The 15,819-nt window shown below is 43.0% G+C and overlaps 1 protein-coding gene across 8 annotated transcripts in view; it reads right to left on the bottom strand.

Moving 5' to 3' along the window:
* Positions 1 to 15,819, bottom strand: part of COL15A1 (collagen type XV alpha 1 chain) — a 282,083-nt gene that overhangs the window by 172,134 nt on the left and 94,130 nt on the right. For all 8 annotated transcript variants that reach the window (XM_073332560.2, XM_073332555.2, XM_073332559.2 and 5 more), the window contains 2 exons: positions 8,631 to 9,178; positions 240 to 314 (listed from right to left, as the gene is read on the bottom strand). In XM_073332560.2, coding sequence (XP_073188661.2) covers positions 240 to 314; positions 8,631 to 9,178 — 623 coding nt within the window. The remainder of the gene's footprint in view (positions 1 to 239; positions 315 to 8,630; positions 9,179 to 15,819) is intronic.

A 15,819-nucleotide genomic window follows, 5' to 3' on the forward strand; every position in this document is an offset into this window, starting at 1 on the left:
TCTGGCTGGACCCCCTAGTTCCCGTATTTGGCAGTTGATTCCAGCTCTGACTTCTGCTTCTGCTCCCTGACCTGGACACCTGCTCTGCCCACTAGACCTGACATCTGCTCTCTGACCACTAAGAAAGACTGCCTAGATCCCAGCTCCTGACAGTTTTGTTAAAAATGTGCTATTGTAATTCAAATCCTTGGCACAGAACCACTGAAAACAGATGGAGAGGTGTGCGTGTGAGTACTCACATATGGGTCATCATCTTCACATTGGTCTTCAGTAGCCCTTGGGTCAGGTTTGATCATTAGTTGTTGAATCGACCCCTACAATAAATAACAAAAGCAGTTCAAGAAAGTGTTCTCTTCAAATGACCTTTATGAAAGCATGGTGGGGAAAAGAACAGACTGGACTCTGTTTATTTTGGAAAATTATCTAAAGCATGAAGTTTGGCTAGGAACACACATGGCCTTAAATATTAACAACCACCACCACAGAAGCTGGGAAGTTGTTGGAGATCCTCATCAGCTGTAAGGAGCTTGATCGCCCAAAACGTAACCCGAAGGGTCATTAATTAAGCCTAATAGCAACCTCTAAAAAAAAAAAAAATGCCCTCTGCTGAGATTATTATTGCTAATAGATGGTGAAAATTTAAAAAAAATTAAGGAATTGTTATTGGTGGTGCAGTTTCCATTGGTATGTACAGAGCGCTTCCAGAGAATTAATTCCCAGTACATTGGCCTGATTACTTAAACCATATTTCAATATCCCATTCAGTTTATAAAATTTGTTATATAATTTATGAGTTTGTTACTAGGATAATAGTGGATCTGTGTGAGTTGCATTATACGCCTTGTGAAATGTTGAGGAAAAACGGCCGAACTGCCACAGATTTATTCAGATTTCTCTTCAATAACTCATCCTGGCATTTAATCGGTCACTTTAAATCATTAGAATAATACATTTTACATATATTTTAATATTGTAAATTATAAACAAATCAAATAGCTTGTCTAATTTTACCAACAAAACGTAATCTTGTTTTAAAGCAGTAGCAACCCAGAGATAGCACAGCAATGTGAGTTACTAACAACAGTGGGAAATGGGAAAAGTGTATTTCTTTAGCACATGAAATACTCAAAAACAGCTGAACCATATGTTCCTCAAGAACTTTCCAAACAAATGTCCCTTTGGACTGAAAGCAAGCATGGAAAACTTAAGTTGAATATATGAAGACATGTAAAATGTGTGCACAAAGCAAAGGAAACGTTGCAGAAATCTAACAACTATGTTAAACGCTTCATGGAAACATGCACAATATTCCTCTGCACTCTAGTTTTGGGTTCAGAAAGAGTATGCAACTGGACAACTTCTGAGACAGTATTTAAAAAATATATTATGCTCCCTACAAGTACACGCAGTGGTGTGCTATATATTCAAAATACTTAACCTTAACAGTTTACATTGTTAAAACTACCTTTAAAGAAAATTAGATAGCATTTTCAAACCTGGAGGTTTCAAATTAAGCACCCACACCTCTAAAAATCAGGCCACTCATTTGGGTTCCTAAAGCCAGGCAGCTAAGTTTGGATATGGGGCCCTATTGTACACTTAGAAGCCTGAAGAACTGTTATTTCAGCCCATTTCTACCCTTTGGAAGACAGCAAAGCAAGCACTGGGTTTTGGGTGTCTCCCCTAGAGGGAGAAGCACAGTCTCTCACAGTGGAGAGGCCTATCTCCCTGCTGCCTCCAGGCTTGCAGCAGTTTGTCTCTCCTCCTCCACAACCCCTAGGAGAGAGATTTTAACAGGTTTCAGGTAGCCCTTAATTGGACTCAGGTGTCCCTAATTGACCTGAAGTAACCTCTTCCCAGCTTGTAGGGAAAAGGGCCTTTACCATTCTAGGGCTAACATACCTGTTTTCCCAGACCCTCTTGCAGCCGTCCGGCCTGACTTTGTCACAATACAGAAACATCTGAAAGTTAGCCACCACAACATACAAAGACTCCAGCAGTTATCTGGACAAATGAAGGTGAGGGGGCACAACTGAGACCCAATCCTGTGCCACACTAAGGGAAAGGAGCTCCAGACGGGTTATAAGAGCAAAAAGGACAATAATAGTACCTCTAGGAGAGCTCTCAGGGTCTGTGGCTACAATGCGGGGCTGGACTGTATATTTGGGAAAGATACCACCACTGAGCCATTGCATTGTGTGGATACCACCAAGCAGTGACCAGGACACCAAGCATGAGGACTTAAACCTCACTTCTTATCACCTTGCGGAACAGAAGTAGACCCAGTCCTGGAGACCCCAGAAGTTGACCAAATCACAGTCACAGCATCCACAGGAGGAGAACCAAATTGCAGGGGGAAAGGGAGACACATCTAGTAAGTATTGTAAGATATTTTTATAAAAAAGTTTATGGGAAAGGGGTTTTAAGCAACCTAGTTCCAGGTACCATAAGGGTGCCGCCATATTTGTCTACAATCACTCTGCCGCCTGAGCTTTTGTTCCCCCACCCTTTGCTCAAAATGGCAGCTGCAATGAAGGATGTACAAGTTCTCCTCCCTTTTGCTCCCCACTCCCCACCTTTGCTAATACACAACCACCAGTATCTTGCGGTCTCCTTTCCTACAAACCTTGGGTCTGCCTAGGGGGGCCAGAAGGTCTCTTGATTCATCTCTCCACTCTTCGTATACTTTGTGAAGAGCAAGGATCTGAGTTGCTAATTGGTAGCCTTACAAGATGCCAGTAAGGGCACAGCAGGTTCTAGGGCTCTCCATGCAGTAATATAAGGCTCTACTTATGAGTCACTCAGGGGAAGCTAGAACCCTGTAGAGAGAGGAAGTTATTTTTGCTGACTCACTCTAATATCCAATCAGCTGAGTCCTGTTACAGTAGCTCCAAGTGCCTCTCAGAGAACAGAGAGCTAGGAGCAGGAACAGAGGGGTCTTGCTGAGAAAAAAACTTCAAGAAGATCTGAGATCTGTAGAAACCGTAGGCTGAGCATTATGTATTGCTGTTGTTGTTATATAACAATACATGCAGACTCCAGGGTAGGAGTCTACACACGTCTATACTATGCTGCCTCTGAGCTTCCAGCCCACTGTTCCCTCTGTGCTACTGCTCCCATGGTGAGATAGGAGTATACTTAAGGGAAAGCTTTCCAAAGTACTGTTTCTGTTGGCTGCCATTGTGAGCAGTGGGAACACTAGATAAATGGAGGTAATAAGTAATAGTGTTGAGAGAGATGGGAGCAGCAGGAGAGAGTGATTTGGCATGTGTGTTGGTTGGCAGGGAGAGAAGGTGGAGTCGCTGAAAACTCCCTGCATGCATATTGATGTTGCCAGTGGGCGCTGGAGGGTGGGTGGGGGTAGTGTACTATGCTCTTTTTGGGAATAGCAACAAGGGACAGTGCTGTGTGTATACACAATGCATATGCCAGGATAGGTCAAGCACTCTCCACTAGGCTTTTCAGCTTCTCCCACAGTATGCCTTGCAACAGTAGGGCTAACACAGTGGAGCATCAAAAATACATGCATATGCCCAGGGTACCTCACTACTGAGCAAAAGTTTTGGCTTGGTAAAATGGGAGTGGATGCAACCAGGATTTGAACTGGGCTGAATCAGTGATCCAGCACTCTTTTGAGGATGCTTCTAGCATCTGAGGGGGGGGGGCGGTATTTGTTTGTTAAAGTCCCTAGCCCTTATGGTTTCAAAGGAAACCTTACCAAGGTGAAACAAGTGCAACCAGCGCAGCAATTTGCAGAGGCCTGAAACAATAGCTCAGAGATGTGTGACCTCTCCCATTCCTCTCACTGCCTGATGATGGGCAGTTCAGCTATCCAGTGATTATTTACTCTTTCATTGTGAATCATGTAAGAAAAGAGAGGGAGGATCACACACCTGCACACAGTATCAAGAGCAGCCTCTCATTCTGGTGCCATGACTGGAAGTTGTTTGGCAGATACCACCATTTTCCTCCCCGCATCTGACCTCTGGAACCAAAAGGCCAGGGGAGCAAAGTTGAGCCCTCCCAAAGTGAAGTCAATTCTGCAGAGCCTAGCCACTACCTCCAGCCAAGTCGCCCAGCCTGGGGAGTGGTGGCAGGTCTGCCTCAGTGGAGAGTGTGGGGCCAGGCAGTTTCCTCCTTGGCGCTAAAGGTTGCAGCTCCCACATCTGCTGCAGCCCTTCTGCAGACTCAGGCAGACATACACTCAGCTCATGTTTTCAAGCTTTTCTTTGCAATCATGAGGGCCAGAAACAATTGTTCCCATGAGAGCTGAGATTTTGATCTCATCACACATCTCTGGAGACCTAGACACATGTCTGTTATGCCCATCATGGATCTGAATCCCTCTGAGGGGTAAACAAGCCTGAGGAGGCCCACAGAGCATAAGGGATCATATTTTGAACATTTGCATAATCTGCCGTGAGTGGTGTCTGATTTCAGCATCTCAAGAGGCTGGAAGCTGGCTTGTGCCCAGAGTGAGGGAGAGAACCACCACCTTCTTTTTTCCAGCTTCAGCAAGGGGTGCAACTCAAATGGAACTACAATATTCAGCGTGAAAAAGAAGTTGAGGACGAAAGGCGTTTTATGGCCCATGCTAACCTGTACTTCCATAGTCAAGTTCACAAATGCGATACCAAAGTAATCAGGATATCTGCCGAAATTCACATAAGCCTAAATTTGTTTCATGTTGTTTTACCATAATTACATGACAAAACAGTGTGCAACTGCGTATTTTTATGGAAAAGATGCCCCCACGTGTAACCCATTATAAATTTCTATTGAGCATAGATACAAACTACTGTACTGTGGAAATCACCAATTCAATCTTTGCCTAACCTTTCAAACTCGGGTGCCTAAAGCTAGGGACCTTAAGCAAAGTAGCCTGATTTTGCTGGATTCCCATAAACAAACCGACTTAATGGGACTGGTTGCATGAGCCAGGACAGAGAAATTTGGCACTCAGATTTATATAGATATATATTTTTAAAGGTGCATTAGATCTATAGAGATCTCTAGTACAAATTAATGCATTAATGAGATCCCTCCAAAGTCTGATTCAATGCCCATTTGAAGTCAATGCAAAGACTCCCATTGACTTCGATGAGTACTGGATTAAGTCCATGGCGATGATAAGTGGATAAATTACCCTAGATACTAGCACTGGATGATCAAAAGAACAGCTATTATTATTAATAAACTATTATTTGGTCACTAGCTAGTGACAAATAATAAATAACGAGAGATAAATGTAGCGCTAGAAGTGCAGGGGCAATGCTTGCTAACCTTAACTAGAGTCACATGCATGTTTTGAGGGAAGACTATGCTGCCCCTTAAATTGTAATTTTTGTTGTCTGAAGTTGAAATGTTCTGATTCTAAGTACAAGTGCATCTTCCTATTGCTTACCAGATGGAGCTCAAGATCTGCTACTACCAATGGGTTTAGGAAGGTATTTCCTGTTTTTCTGAAGCAAAAACTTCAATGAAAATTGACACTGTTGCTTAATTAGTTTATTGGGAAAGATATTACTCTCCCAAATTATTATGCACCACTTGAAGTAACTGGAGACGTAAAAAGAAGACAAAACAAAAAACCTGATGTTTTCATTTTGACTGGGTGCCGAGTCAGGCTTTTACATTTTGACAGATTTCAGTTTGGAAGTTGACAGGCTGAGAATTCCAAGCTAGTCCCAGCAGGAAGCTGTTTTTAATCAGGCTGATGAGGCATGGAAACCTCGTGCTAATGTTTAAGTCTATTCCATGTCACTGAACAACAACATAAGGTTCTAGCAATATATAAACTGTAGACACAGCTTACATCTTGCATTGAAACTATCTCTTGGTGGGCTGGTGGTCATGTAACTTACATGATCAGTCTGTTGCTAATGGTTAGCGGGGAATAAGTGTGTTCAGCAAATCACAGTTAAAAATGCTGTTACAGCATTAAAATGATACACTTAGAAAAAGTGAAACAAACCAATGCTCTAAACCAAACCTAATTAAAAAGGGCACAGGAAGCCTCATGGTATATTTACATTGAGCCTTAAGAGATAAGCCTGGAGTTCGATGTTGAATTGTTGGCAAACATCAGATCATGGTCTAGAAAAAGTTGCACTCTTTTATGTATTTGCTCCTTACAAACCCCAACTAGCCACCTTTCCTTACCTCTTCCAAAAACTTTCCACTCCCCTAACCTAGGGACCCAATTCCTAGGAGATTCTCCCTTTGGAAATTCAAGCTCATTAGATCCAAAACTCCAAGAAAAACTGCAGTCTTCCTTTGCTTCCAGTCCTGTCAACTGGACTTGCAGAATCCGTGTTGCAAACCCTCTGTGAACCAAATCCTGCAATGGTCATAGACATCTAGAGCTGACCAAAATGATCATGAATATATTAATGTTGTCTCCCGCCACATTTCTAGTCTATTCACACTGTGACTCTCACATGAAATATACCAAAAGATCTATAGAGTCTCATTCAGAATTCAATCTCTCTCCCTTTATATTGAGTATTGTGTACACACACACACACACACAAACACACACTCATGTGACTGTACACACACACACACAGAGTGTAAACGTTAATGTTACATCTGAACATGACAGAATTTGTTTTCCTTTTTTAAAAAATACTAGAAGTCACATACAAAACCAAAAAGTTATTAAGGTTGTAAAGTCAAACACTCAGCAATCAAGAAATACCCAAATTAAGGTTGCCTGGGCAACCCTAATTTTGCCCACTGTGCAAGTGCATTTTGATACAATTTTAACTTATATGATCGTATACTAAGTTCTCTACAGGACCCCTGCCTCGATCCAGGCACGTGTTGGGTGAGCTACAGCAAATAAGGCGGCTCAGTATTTCTTTCTATTTTCATCATTCAGTTTGTGGCTCTGTGCATGGGTGCTGGAACAATTTTTATAGTTTATAGTTGATAGGGGGTGCTGAGAGCCATTGAACCAAAACTGTTAGCCCTGTATATAATAGAAACCACTTCAAGAAACCTGCTTCCAGCACCTATGGTCCTGTGCCTTAATTACTGCACACCATCCAAACCATTGTACCAAATAAGGAATTAATAATTTCCTCAATAGCTTTTCTATAGTTCTTATCATTGTACCATCTGATCCTCACAAACATTAACAAATTTACCTTCACAGCTCCCTTGTGAAGTGGGAATGTACTACTATTGCTAGTTTACAGAGGGTGAACTGAGCGCATAGACCAAAATTTGCCAACTAATTAGAGTCCACTAATTTTGGTTTTTTCGGTGACTGGGCACCTGACTGAAGACACCTAGGGGCTGATTTTTCAAAGTACTTAGCATTTTTACAACACTGTATACAATCACAGTATTGTACAAACATTAATTAATCCTAACAACCCCCTCATTTGAGGAGGAATACATTTTCTTATCCACATTTTACAGATGGGCACACTAAGAAAGAAAGCTGATGTGATTGAACAGCAGAGCCAAAATAAGAATTCGTGGCATCCTGATTCTCAATCTCATGCTTATTCCTTCAGACCACACTGTCTTTGTCAGAGGTATCAACCATCCACAGCTTCTACTGACTTCGTCCGTAGTTGAGTGCATGGCACTGCTGCAAATCAGACCACTGGTGTCTCCATTCGGGCTCTCAAAATGAGGAACACAACTAATGGCCACTTGTGGCAATTTGGGCTTTAGTTACTTGCTCAGTATCACATAGGAACACTGTAGCAAAGCCAGAGATAGAAATGAATTCTCCTGTGTGACATTTACCTGCCTTAACCACAAGACCATCCTTTATCTGCCCACATTCCAACTTCTACAGCAAGAGGGCCTGCAGACAAGAGCCTCATTCCCTACACAACTCTGATTCACTCCCTGAGCACCATCCACCCTCAGCCCTTTATAATGTAGAAGTCCTATGTAAATGTTAGCATGTAATCACATAATTAAAGACCATTTCATAATGCAAACACACTAGTGGAGAGAATTAAGATTGCATTGACTTAATTCTAGCATTTCCTATATTTTTAGTGCATGACTTTGCAATCCTAGCTTCAAAACACACATGCCTCTTTGACCACCTCATCTGCCATATCCATATCATCCAGGCCTACTGAGTAATTAAGTCATTCCCAGTTCGTGCCAATAAAATTGTCACTCCAAACCATATCATCATAGCTTTTTCATGTATCTGTACGTGTAAATGCATGTGTGGTGATATCCATTAAATAAAAGGTGAGCAGCATTTTCTTTCAGTACCAACTCAGTGGAATAACCTTGAAATCAAAATATTACTTTAATAGAAAAAAAGTATGTCTCCTGTGGTGTATGTAGATGTCATTCTGGTTTTTGTGCTTGCTATGGGGCAATGCTGCGAGGGCAATTCAAGACAGAGGAGCTTATAGAATGAAAGGCACACTCTGCTTTCTCTCGTGGAGATGTTATACTTGTACTTTCTTTGTTAATTACCCCAAAATAACAGCAGTCTAGACTAAAGTATATGTTTTGCTCCATGTGTATGGAAAATACAGGATATTTCAGATGTGACTTCTTTTCATGCTTAGCCATTGCACTCAGAACTTCTTTGAAAGGAAACATCTATCACGAACATTTAGAATCCATCATACTGTACTTACTGTGAATTTTTCCAATCCTGTTGCTCCTGCATTTCCAACAAATATACCAGAGTTGGATTCAAATTGCAAGGCCTGAGGTGACCTCTGAAACTGAACTCTGTTATATTCTTCACAGTCCATGAACAGAACAACGTCATTTCCCTGAACAGTCACTGTAAACCGATTCCATTTATTAGTCATCACTGGAACTTTAAATGAAGCGGCCTCTCGGGAGATGTAGGAACCAGGCTCTGTGTAGTACATGATTATTCTCTGGGTGCCATCATCAACTGGCGATAGTCTCATTCCCAAGTATATAGTTTTCTGAAAGGCATCCGTTATTGCAAATAGTACACCTCCATCATCGCTGTTTGGTTTTACTGTAACTATGATAGCAAAATCACTATAGAAGGTCTGTGGTATTAAAGTGCTTGTCAAACGGCCGATGTTAGCATCTGGTCCAAAACTGTAAGCTGGAAACCCTCCATAGCCAGTGATAAAGGAGACAGAAAGAGGGAGTGGAACTCCTATCAGCTCTGTCAGATCAAGATGACCCTTTGATCCTCGTTCTGTAGTATGAGACAAAAATATGTTATTTACTCCAGAGTCTATGTTTCATTTAACATTATATGGCTTAATGAAGTTACAATACAACTAATGTGCTAATATTTGAAACGCCTATTCAGCAAGGTTCTTGAGCACATGCCTAACTTTAAGCACATAAGAAATCTCATTGATTGACGGTACTACTCACATGTTTAAAGTTAGGCACACGTTTAAGTGAGCTGGGGAACCAGTTCTTCTGCAGGAAGCTCCTACAAAAATGTTCTCCTTTAGCCTTTCATAAACCACGAGTTACATGTACTTGCAGAGAGGAGATGAGAGAATGGATAATTTATTCCTTTGTTTTCTCAAATAAACAAAGATATTGTAACATAGCCATGATGAAGGGAGGAAGCAACAACTTGACACAAACAATGCAGTGGAGTTTTACAAATTCAGGATAAGGCTACAAGCTGAGCTGGGAGAATTTTTTTATATGAAACTTTTTTGTAGTGAAAAATGAGAGTTGGCAACATCAAAATGTTTTGTGAATTCATGTCAGTTTTACCAGATTGTTTTGGATGAAAAGCAACCTGGGAAAAAAACAAACAAACCCTGGGATCTTTTATTTTGACATTTTTTAAATGAAACATTTCAGTGTTTATGGTTCAAAATTATATTTTGTTTCAAAGCTTCCTTTTTTTAAAAAAGCCCTCTCCTGCACCGCAAATCCCTCATGCCTGGCCCCACACCAGAGCTCGCACCCCCAGATGGAGCCCTCATTCCCTCCCTCACCCTAACCCCATGTCCCAGATGGAGTCCCCTCCCACACTCTGAACCCCTGGGCCACACACTCCAGCCCTGGAGCCCCCTCCTGGATCCCAAACCTCTCATCCCCAGCCCCACCCCAGAGCCCACACCCCCAGCTGGAGCTCTCACCCACTCTAACACCCCAAAGCCCTGCCCCAGCCCAGTGAAAATGAGCGAGTGAGCGAGGGGATGGAGTGAGCTGGGGATGGGGCCTTGGACAAGGGGTGGGGCCTAGGGGTGGGGCAGGGGTGTTCCATTTTCTTCAGTCAGAAAGTTGGCAACACTAAAACTTTGCTCAAACACATATTACAAGGATTTCAGCTTTCATTTTACACCACTTTTGTCAGTTCAAGGAATGCTTTCTTCCATGGTTTCTTTGTATAGAAAAACATTCTTCAGTCGTTAAATCTCAGTTTGAAATCAGGGAATTTCCATTCCGTAACATACCCAGAAGTAATGGTCCCTGAAAATATGCCCTGGGAGAAAACTCCTCCTTGGTAGTCAGTTTTACATCTGAGTAAGTATGACCAGCATTGAGCATCTAATCCCATTTTTATTCACATTTTCCAGATTCCTTGTAAGGTATATTCTACCAATACTTCCAAGAACAGAGACTTCCAAATGCCTATCACCTTCTGAGAAATAAAACACTAAAAATATTATAGCATTTTTAATAACCAGGAATGTCTGGCTAATTCCTCATGTGGCTTAATTAGAATCTAAGTCTTGATTATCCTGTTTTATGCATTTGTACATAGCAATAAGATCATACACTCCTCCTCCTTCACCTCCATAGCCTCCTCTTATCCTGAAAAATTTAAGATATCATTGTAGCTAAAACTCTCCATACCTTTGATCAATGTTTATCAGAACCCCCTCCAGAAGTTTTAAACTTCATAGAGGTAGGAGAGACAAAAGTCTTGTGCATGGATGTTTCTTAACATCCATGCACAATATTAAAATATTTTCTCTTGTTTTGAATGTAACACTCCAATTAATAAATCCTCAGATACTGTTGCTTTCTAAAACTGTACATGAAAGATGTGTCCCTATCTCTGTTATGACTAACTTGAATCCTTAAATTACTTTAATGATCAAGTATATACTGGCATACTCTATATTCCTGTTGTTTGTGAAACAATATATATTATTTTATAATTTTGAGATCCCAAAATGAACCTTCATTCTACGTAAAAGGATAAATGGACACAAATCAGATATTAGGAATGGCAATATACAAAAACCTGTAGGAGAACACTTCAACCTCCCTGGACACACAATAGCAGATTTAAAGGTAGCCATCCTGCAGCAAAAAAACTTCAGGACCAGACTTCAAAGAGAAACTGCTGAACTTCAGTTCATTTGCAAATTTGACACCATCAGCTCAGGATTAAACAAAGACTATGAATGGCTAACCAACTACAAAAGCAGTTTCTCCTCCCTTGGTGTTCAAACTTCAACTGCTAGAAGAGGGCCTCATCCTCCCTGATTGAACTAACCTCATTATCCCTAGCCTGATTCTTGCTTGCATATTTATACCTGCCTCTGGAAATTTCCACTGCATGCATCTGACGAAGTGGGTATTCACCCATGAAAGCTTATGCTCTAATACGTCTGTTAGTCTATAAGGTGCCACAGGACTCTTTGCCGTTTTTACAGATCCAGACTAACATGGCTACCCCTCTGATACTTGACTTCATTTTATATATGCTAATGTGACAGCCAGGATAATATGTGTCTCAGCCAAAGTGGCTGAGTGCACTCTACCTACATAGCTGCATGCTGCTAGCAAAGGGGAATCTGTAATAACCCAGGAGCTGCAGCAGGTGGTAACAGAGGTAGAGTTCACTTAAACTGGTAGTATAGACCACGTCTATGTTTGTATAACTACATCACTTGGGGATGTGGAAAATCCACCCCCCTGAGTAACGTAATTATACCAACCTAATCCCTGCCGTAGACAGTGCTGTGTCGACAGGAGGGCTTCTCCCATTGACATAAGTACTGTTGATCAGGGAGGTGGAGTACCTACGCCAACGGGAACAGCTTTCCCATTGGCATAGGTAGCATCTTCACTAAGCGCTACAGCGGTACAGCTTTTCTGGTGCTGCTGCAGCACTGTAAGTGCAGAGAAGTCCTTAGGGTCATAGAACAGGAAAGGGATCCAGTTTCTTGTCAGACTGAAGGGGGAAAGCAGTGATTCCTGTGTGTTTCTTTCCTTTTTCCTTCTTTACGGTGTAATGATAGTACCTTAAAATGCAAAGGCAGTGTGAAATGGTTAATCGGGCTTCTGTAGTTTAGATTAGTATTTGAACAGGATCATTTAGAAGCAAAAAGGAATGATACGCTAAGTTGAAGTAGTAGATCTTACTTTCACTGAACGTTTCGTATACTCAGAGGAATGAGCTGCATTTCTAAGACCATCTCCTTAACCTGTTTCTGAAGATGATCTACCTCTATTGTCACTTAAAGTATTAATAGTATTTTCAATAATTCCCCATAGACATTCACTTCTGACTAAGTCACCTCATGATTCAGACTACATGTGGGCATGAAGGACATAACAAACCAGCTGTGATGCAAGCAGACCAGGTGCCAGCTCATGCCAGAGCCCTAGGCCAATTCGCTTGTATTAGTATAGATCAAAGTGATTGTTAAATGTATAAGTGTATTTGGTGTTTAAACTTCATGAAAACTAATGGGATGCTACTTGCATTTTCACTTATCTGTATCCCGTTATAATGTAGTATCAAACATTACATTGTAAATACTCTGTTATTAAATAACCCATCAAATGAGAAAGAAGCTTTGTGGAATGAAAATGAAGAACTTCAATAGAAAAGTGCTAATTTCAAAGCAAATAGTCATTGTGTATCATGATCAGAAGTCTAAGACTCAAAATGCATTCCTCACTCTGACATCAAATGCAAAGCCCACATGGGTAGTGACCCTATCAGCTTGGTTTTGATGAGAAGAAGCTATAAGTATGGATTCAAGGAAAGATCCTGCATCTCTGGACTGCTTGGACCCTTACAGGGAAGCTTACCAGATGCAGAATGGAGATCCCCAGAGACAATTTGGGTACCTTGAAAAGATTTGGGAAACCAGCAGCTTATTACATCATTGCCACCATTTGGAATTACAAACTGTGACTCACCTGTGCATATATTTTACTTGCTTTAACCTCTCAATAATTCTCATTTCCTTTTATTAGCTAATAAACCTTTAGTTAGTTTACAAGAAAATTGGCTGCCAGAGTTGTCTTTGGTGCAAAATCCAGAGTACCAATTGATTTGGTGTAAGTGACTGGTCTCTTGGGACTGAAAGCAATCTAAATTTGATGTGATTTTTTATGTAAGTGATCCTTTTATCACAAAGTTCAGTTTGCCTGGGTGGCAAGATAGACTGGAGAGTCTAAGGGGACTGTCTGTGGCTCAATTGTAAGAGTGATATAGTGATCCAGGAGTTCACATTTGTTACTGGCTTAGTGAAATCTAATTACAGAACACACCATCAGTTTGGGGTGTCTGCCCTGTTTTCTGACAGTCTGCCCTGAGCTGGGCACTCACAGTCGTGAGCCACTCCAGACAGCGTGACACCAGCCAACACATAGAATAGGCCATCACCTCAGCCAGTCAAAGGCCAGGACCAACCCCACCAAATTCCAAAACTTACTCAAGCGGCAACAACAGTTTACCAAGAGAGAGAGAAGCAAAAAACGGCTACTCACCTTTTTGTAACTGTTGTTCTTCGAGATGTGTTGCTCATTATTTATTCCAGTTAGGTGTGTGCGCGCACCGCATGCACAGATGTCAGAAACATTTTCCCTAGCAGCTTCCCGTCGGGCCGGCTGTGGAGCCCCCTGGAGTGGCGCCGATATGGTGCTCTATATATGACCCTGCCAGCCCGACCCCCCTTCAGTTCCTTCTTGCCGGCTACTCCAACAGAGGGGAAGGTGGGGGGGAGAATGGAATAGATATGAGCAACACATCTCGAAGAACAACAGTTACAAAAAGGTGAGTAACCGTTTTTTCTTCTTCAAGCGCTTGCTCATATCAATTCCAGTTAGGTGACTCCCAAGTCTTACCTCGGAGGTGGGGTCAGAGTCAAGGAATTGCAGACTAGAGAATTGCCCTGCCAAAGGCCGCGTCATCATGTGATTGGTGGACGATGGTGTAGTGCGATGTGAAGGTATGCACCGAAGCCCATGTGGCAGCCCTGCAGATTTCCTGGAGGGGTATGTGTGCCAGGAAGGCTGCTGACAAGGAATGAGCCGTGACAACAGGTGGAGAGACCTTTGCTAAGTCATAACAAGTACGAATACACGCCGTGATCCAGGAGGATATCCGCTGGGAAGAGACCGGCAAACCTTTCATCCGCTCCGCTAGAGCGACCAACAACTGGTTTGTTTTGTGGAACGGCTTTGTTCGGTCTATGTAGAAAGTGAGTGCCCTTCTAACGTCCAGAGAATGCAGCTGCTGCTCACAGAGGGTGGCATGCAGCTTTGGACAGAAAACCGGCAGGAAAATATCCTGGCTGACATGGAAGCGGGACACGACTTTTGGTAGGAAGGCTGGTGAGGCCTAAGCTGCACCTTGTCCTTATGAAAGATGGTATACAGGGGCTCACATCTGAGGGCTAGTAGTTCAGAAACATGTCATGCTGAAGTGATGGCCACTAGGAAGGGAACCTTCCAGGAGAGGTAGAGGAGCGAGCATGAAGCTAGCAGCTCAAAGGGAGGACCCATGAGACGAGACAGGACTAAATTGAAATCCCAGGCAGGGACAGGGAGCTTCATTGGGGGATGGATCTTTTCTAGTTCTTTTAGGAAACGTCCCACGATAGGGTGTGCAAACACTAAGTGCCCGGACACGCCCTGGTCAAATGCCGAAATAGCCACAAGGTGAACCTTAAGAGAACCGAATGCCAGGCACTGATCTTTCAGGTGCACCAAATAGTCCAGGATGCATGGGATTGAAGCCTGGAGTGGGAGTACCTGCCATTGGGCCCACCAGATAGAAAACCTTTTCCACTCTGCTTTGTAAGTGGTTCTGGTAGAAGGCTTGCAGCTTTCCAGGAGCACCTGCCTTACCAGGTCCGAACAGGCAAGCTCTGCTTGGTTCAACCATGGATCCTCCAGGCCAGAGGTCCCCAACACGGTGCCCACGGGTGCCATGGTGCCCACTAGGGCATTTTTGTGCGCCCACAGGAAACCCCACCGCCGAAATGCCTCTGAGAAGCGTTGCCGCCGAGAAGCGTTGCTGTTTCTTGGCAGCATTTCAGCAGCGACACTTCTTGCCGTTGCCACTTTTCGGTGGTGGCATTTCGGCGGCGGCATGCCTGGCGCCCGCCACAGTCTTCTGGGAATAGCAATATACTATTCCCACAAGAAAGGTTGGGGACCACTGCTCCAGGCCATGAGGCGAAGTGACTGGAGGTCCGGGTGGAGGAGGCAACTGTGATTCTGCGAGATGAGGTCGGAAATGAGAGGTAGATGAATCGGTGACTGGATCGATAGTTCCATGAGGGTGGGGTACCAGCACTGAAGCGGCCAAGCTGGGGCCACCAGGATGACGTCCGCCTTGTCCCGGCAGACCTTGAGAAGCACCTTGTGGATGAGAGGAAATGGTGAAAAGGCGTATAGTAGTTGACCAGACCATGAGTTCAGGAAGGCGTTCGCAATCGAGCCCAGGCTGTGAGCCCGGAAAGAGCAAAAGGTTGGGCACTTCCTATTGGCCCATGTGGCAAACAGGTCAATTCGGGGAAATCCCCAGCTGTAGAAGATGGCATGGATGATATTCGGCCGAATTGACCATTCCTGTGTGAAGAACTGCCTGCTCAAGCTGTCCGCCAGTAC

This window comes from Lepidochelys kempii, chromosome 2, assembly GCF_965140285.1.
Source record: "Lepidochelys kempii isolate rLepKem1 chromosome 2, rLepKem1.hap1, whole genome shotgun sequence".
Lineage (NCBI taxonomy): Eukaryota > Metazoa > Chordata > Testudines > Cheloniidae > Lepidochelys > Lepidochelys kempii.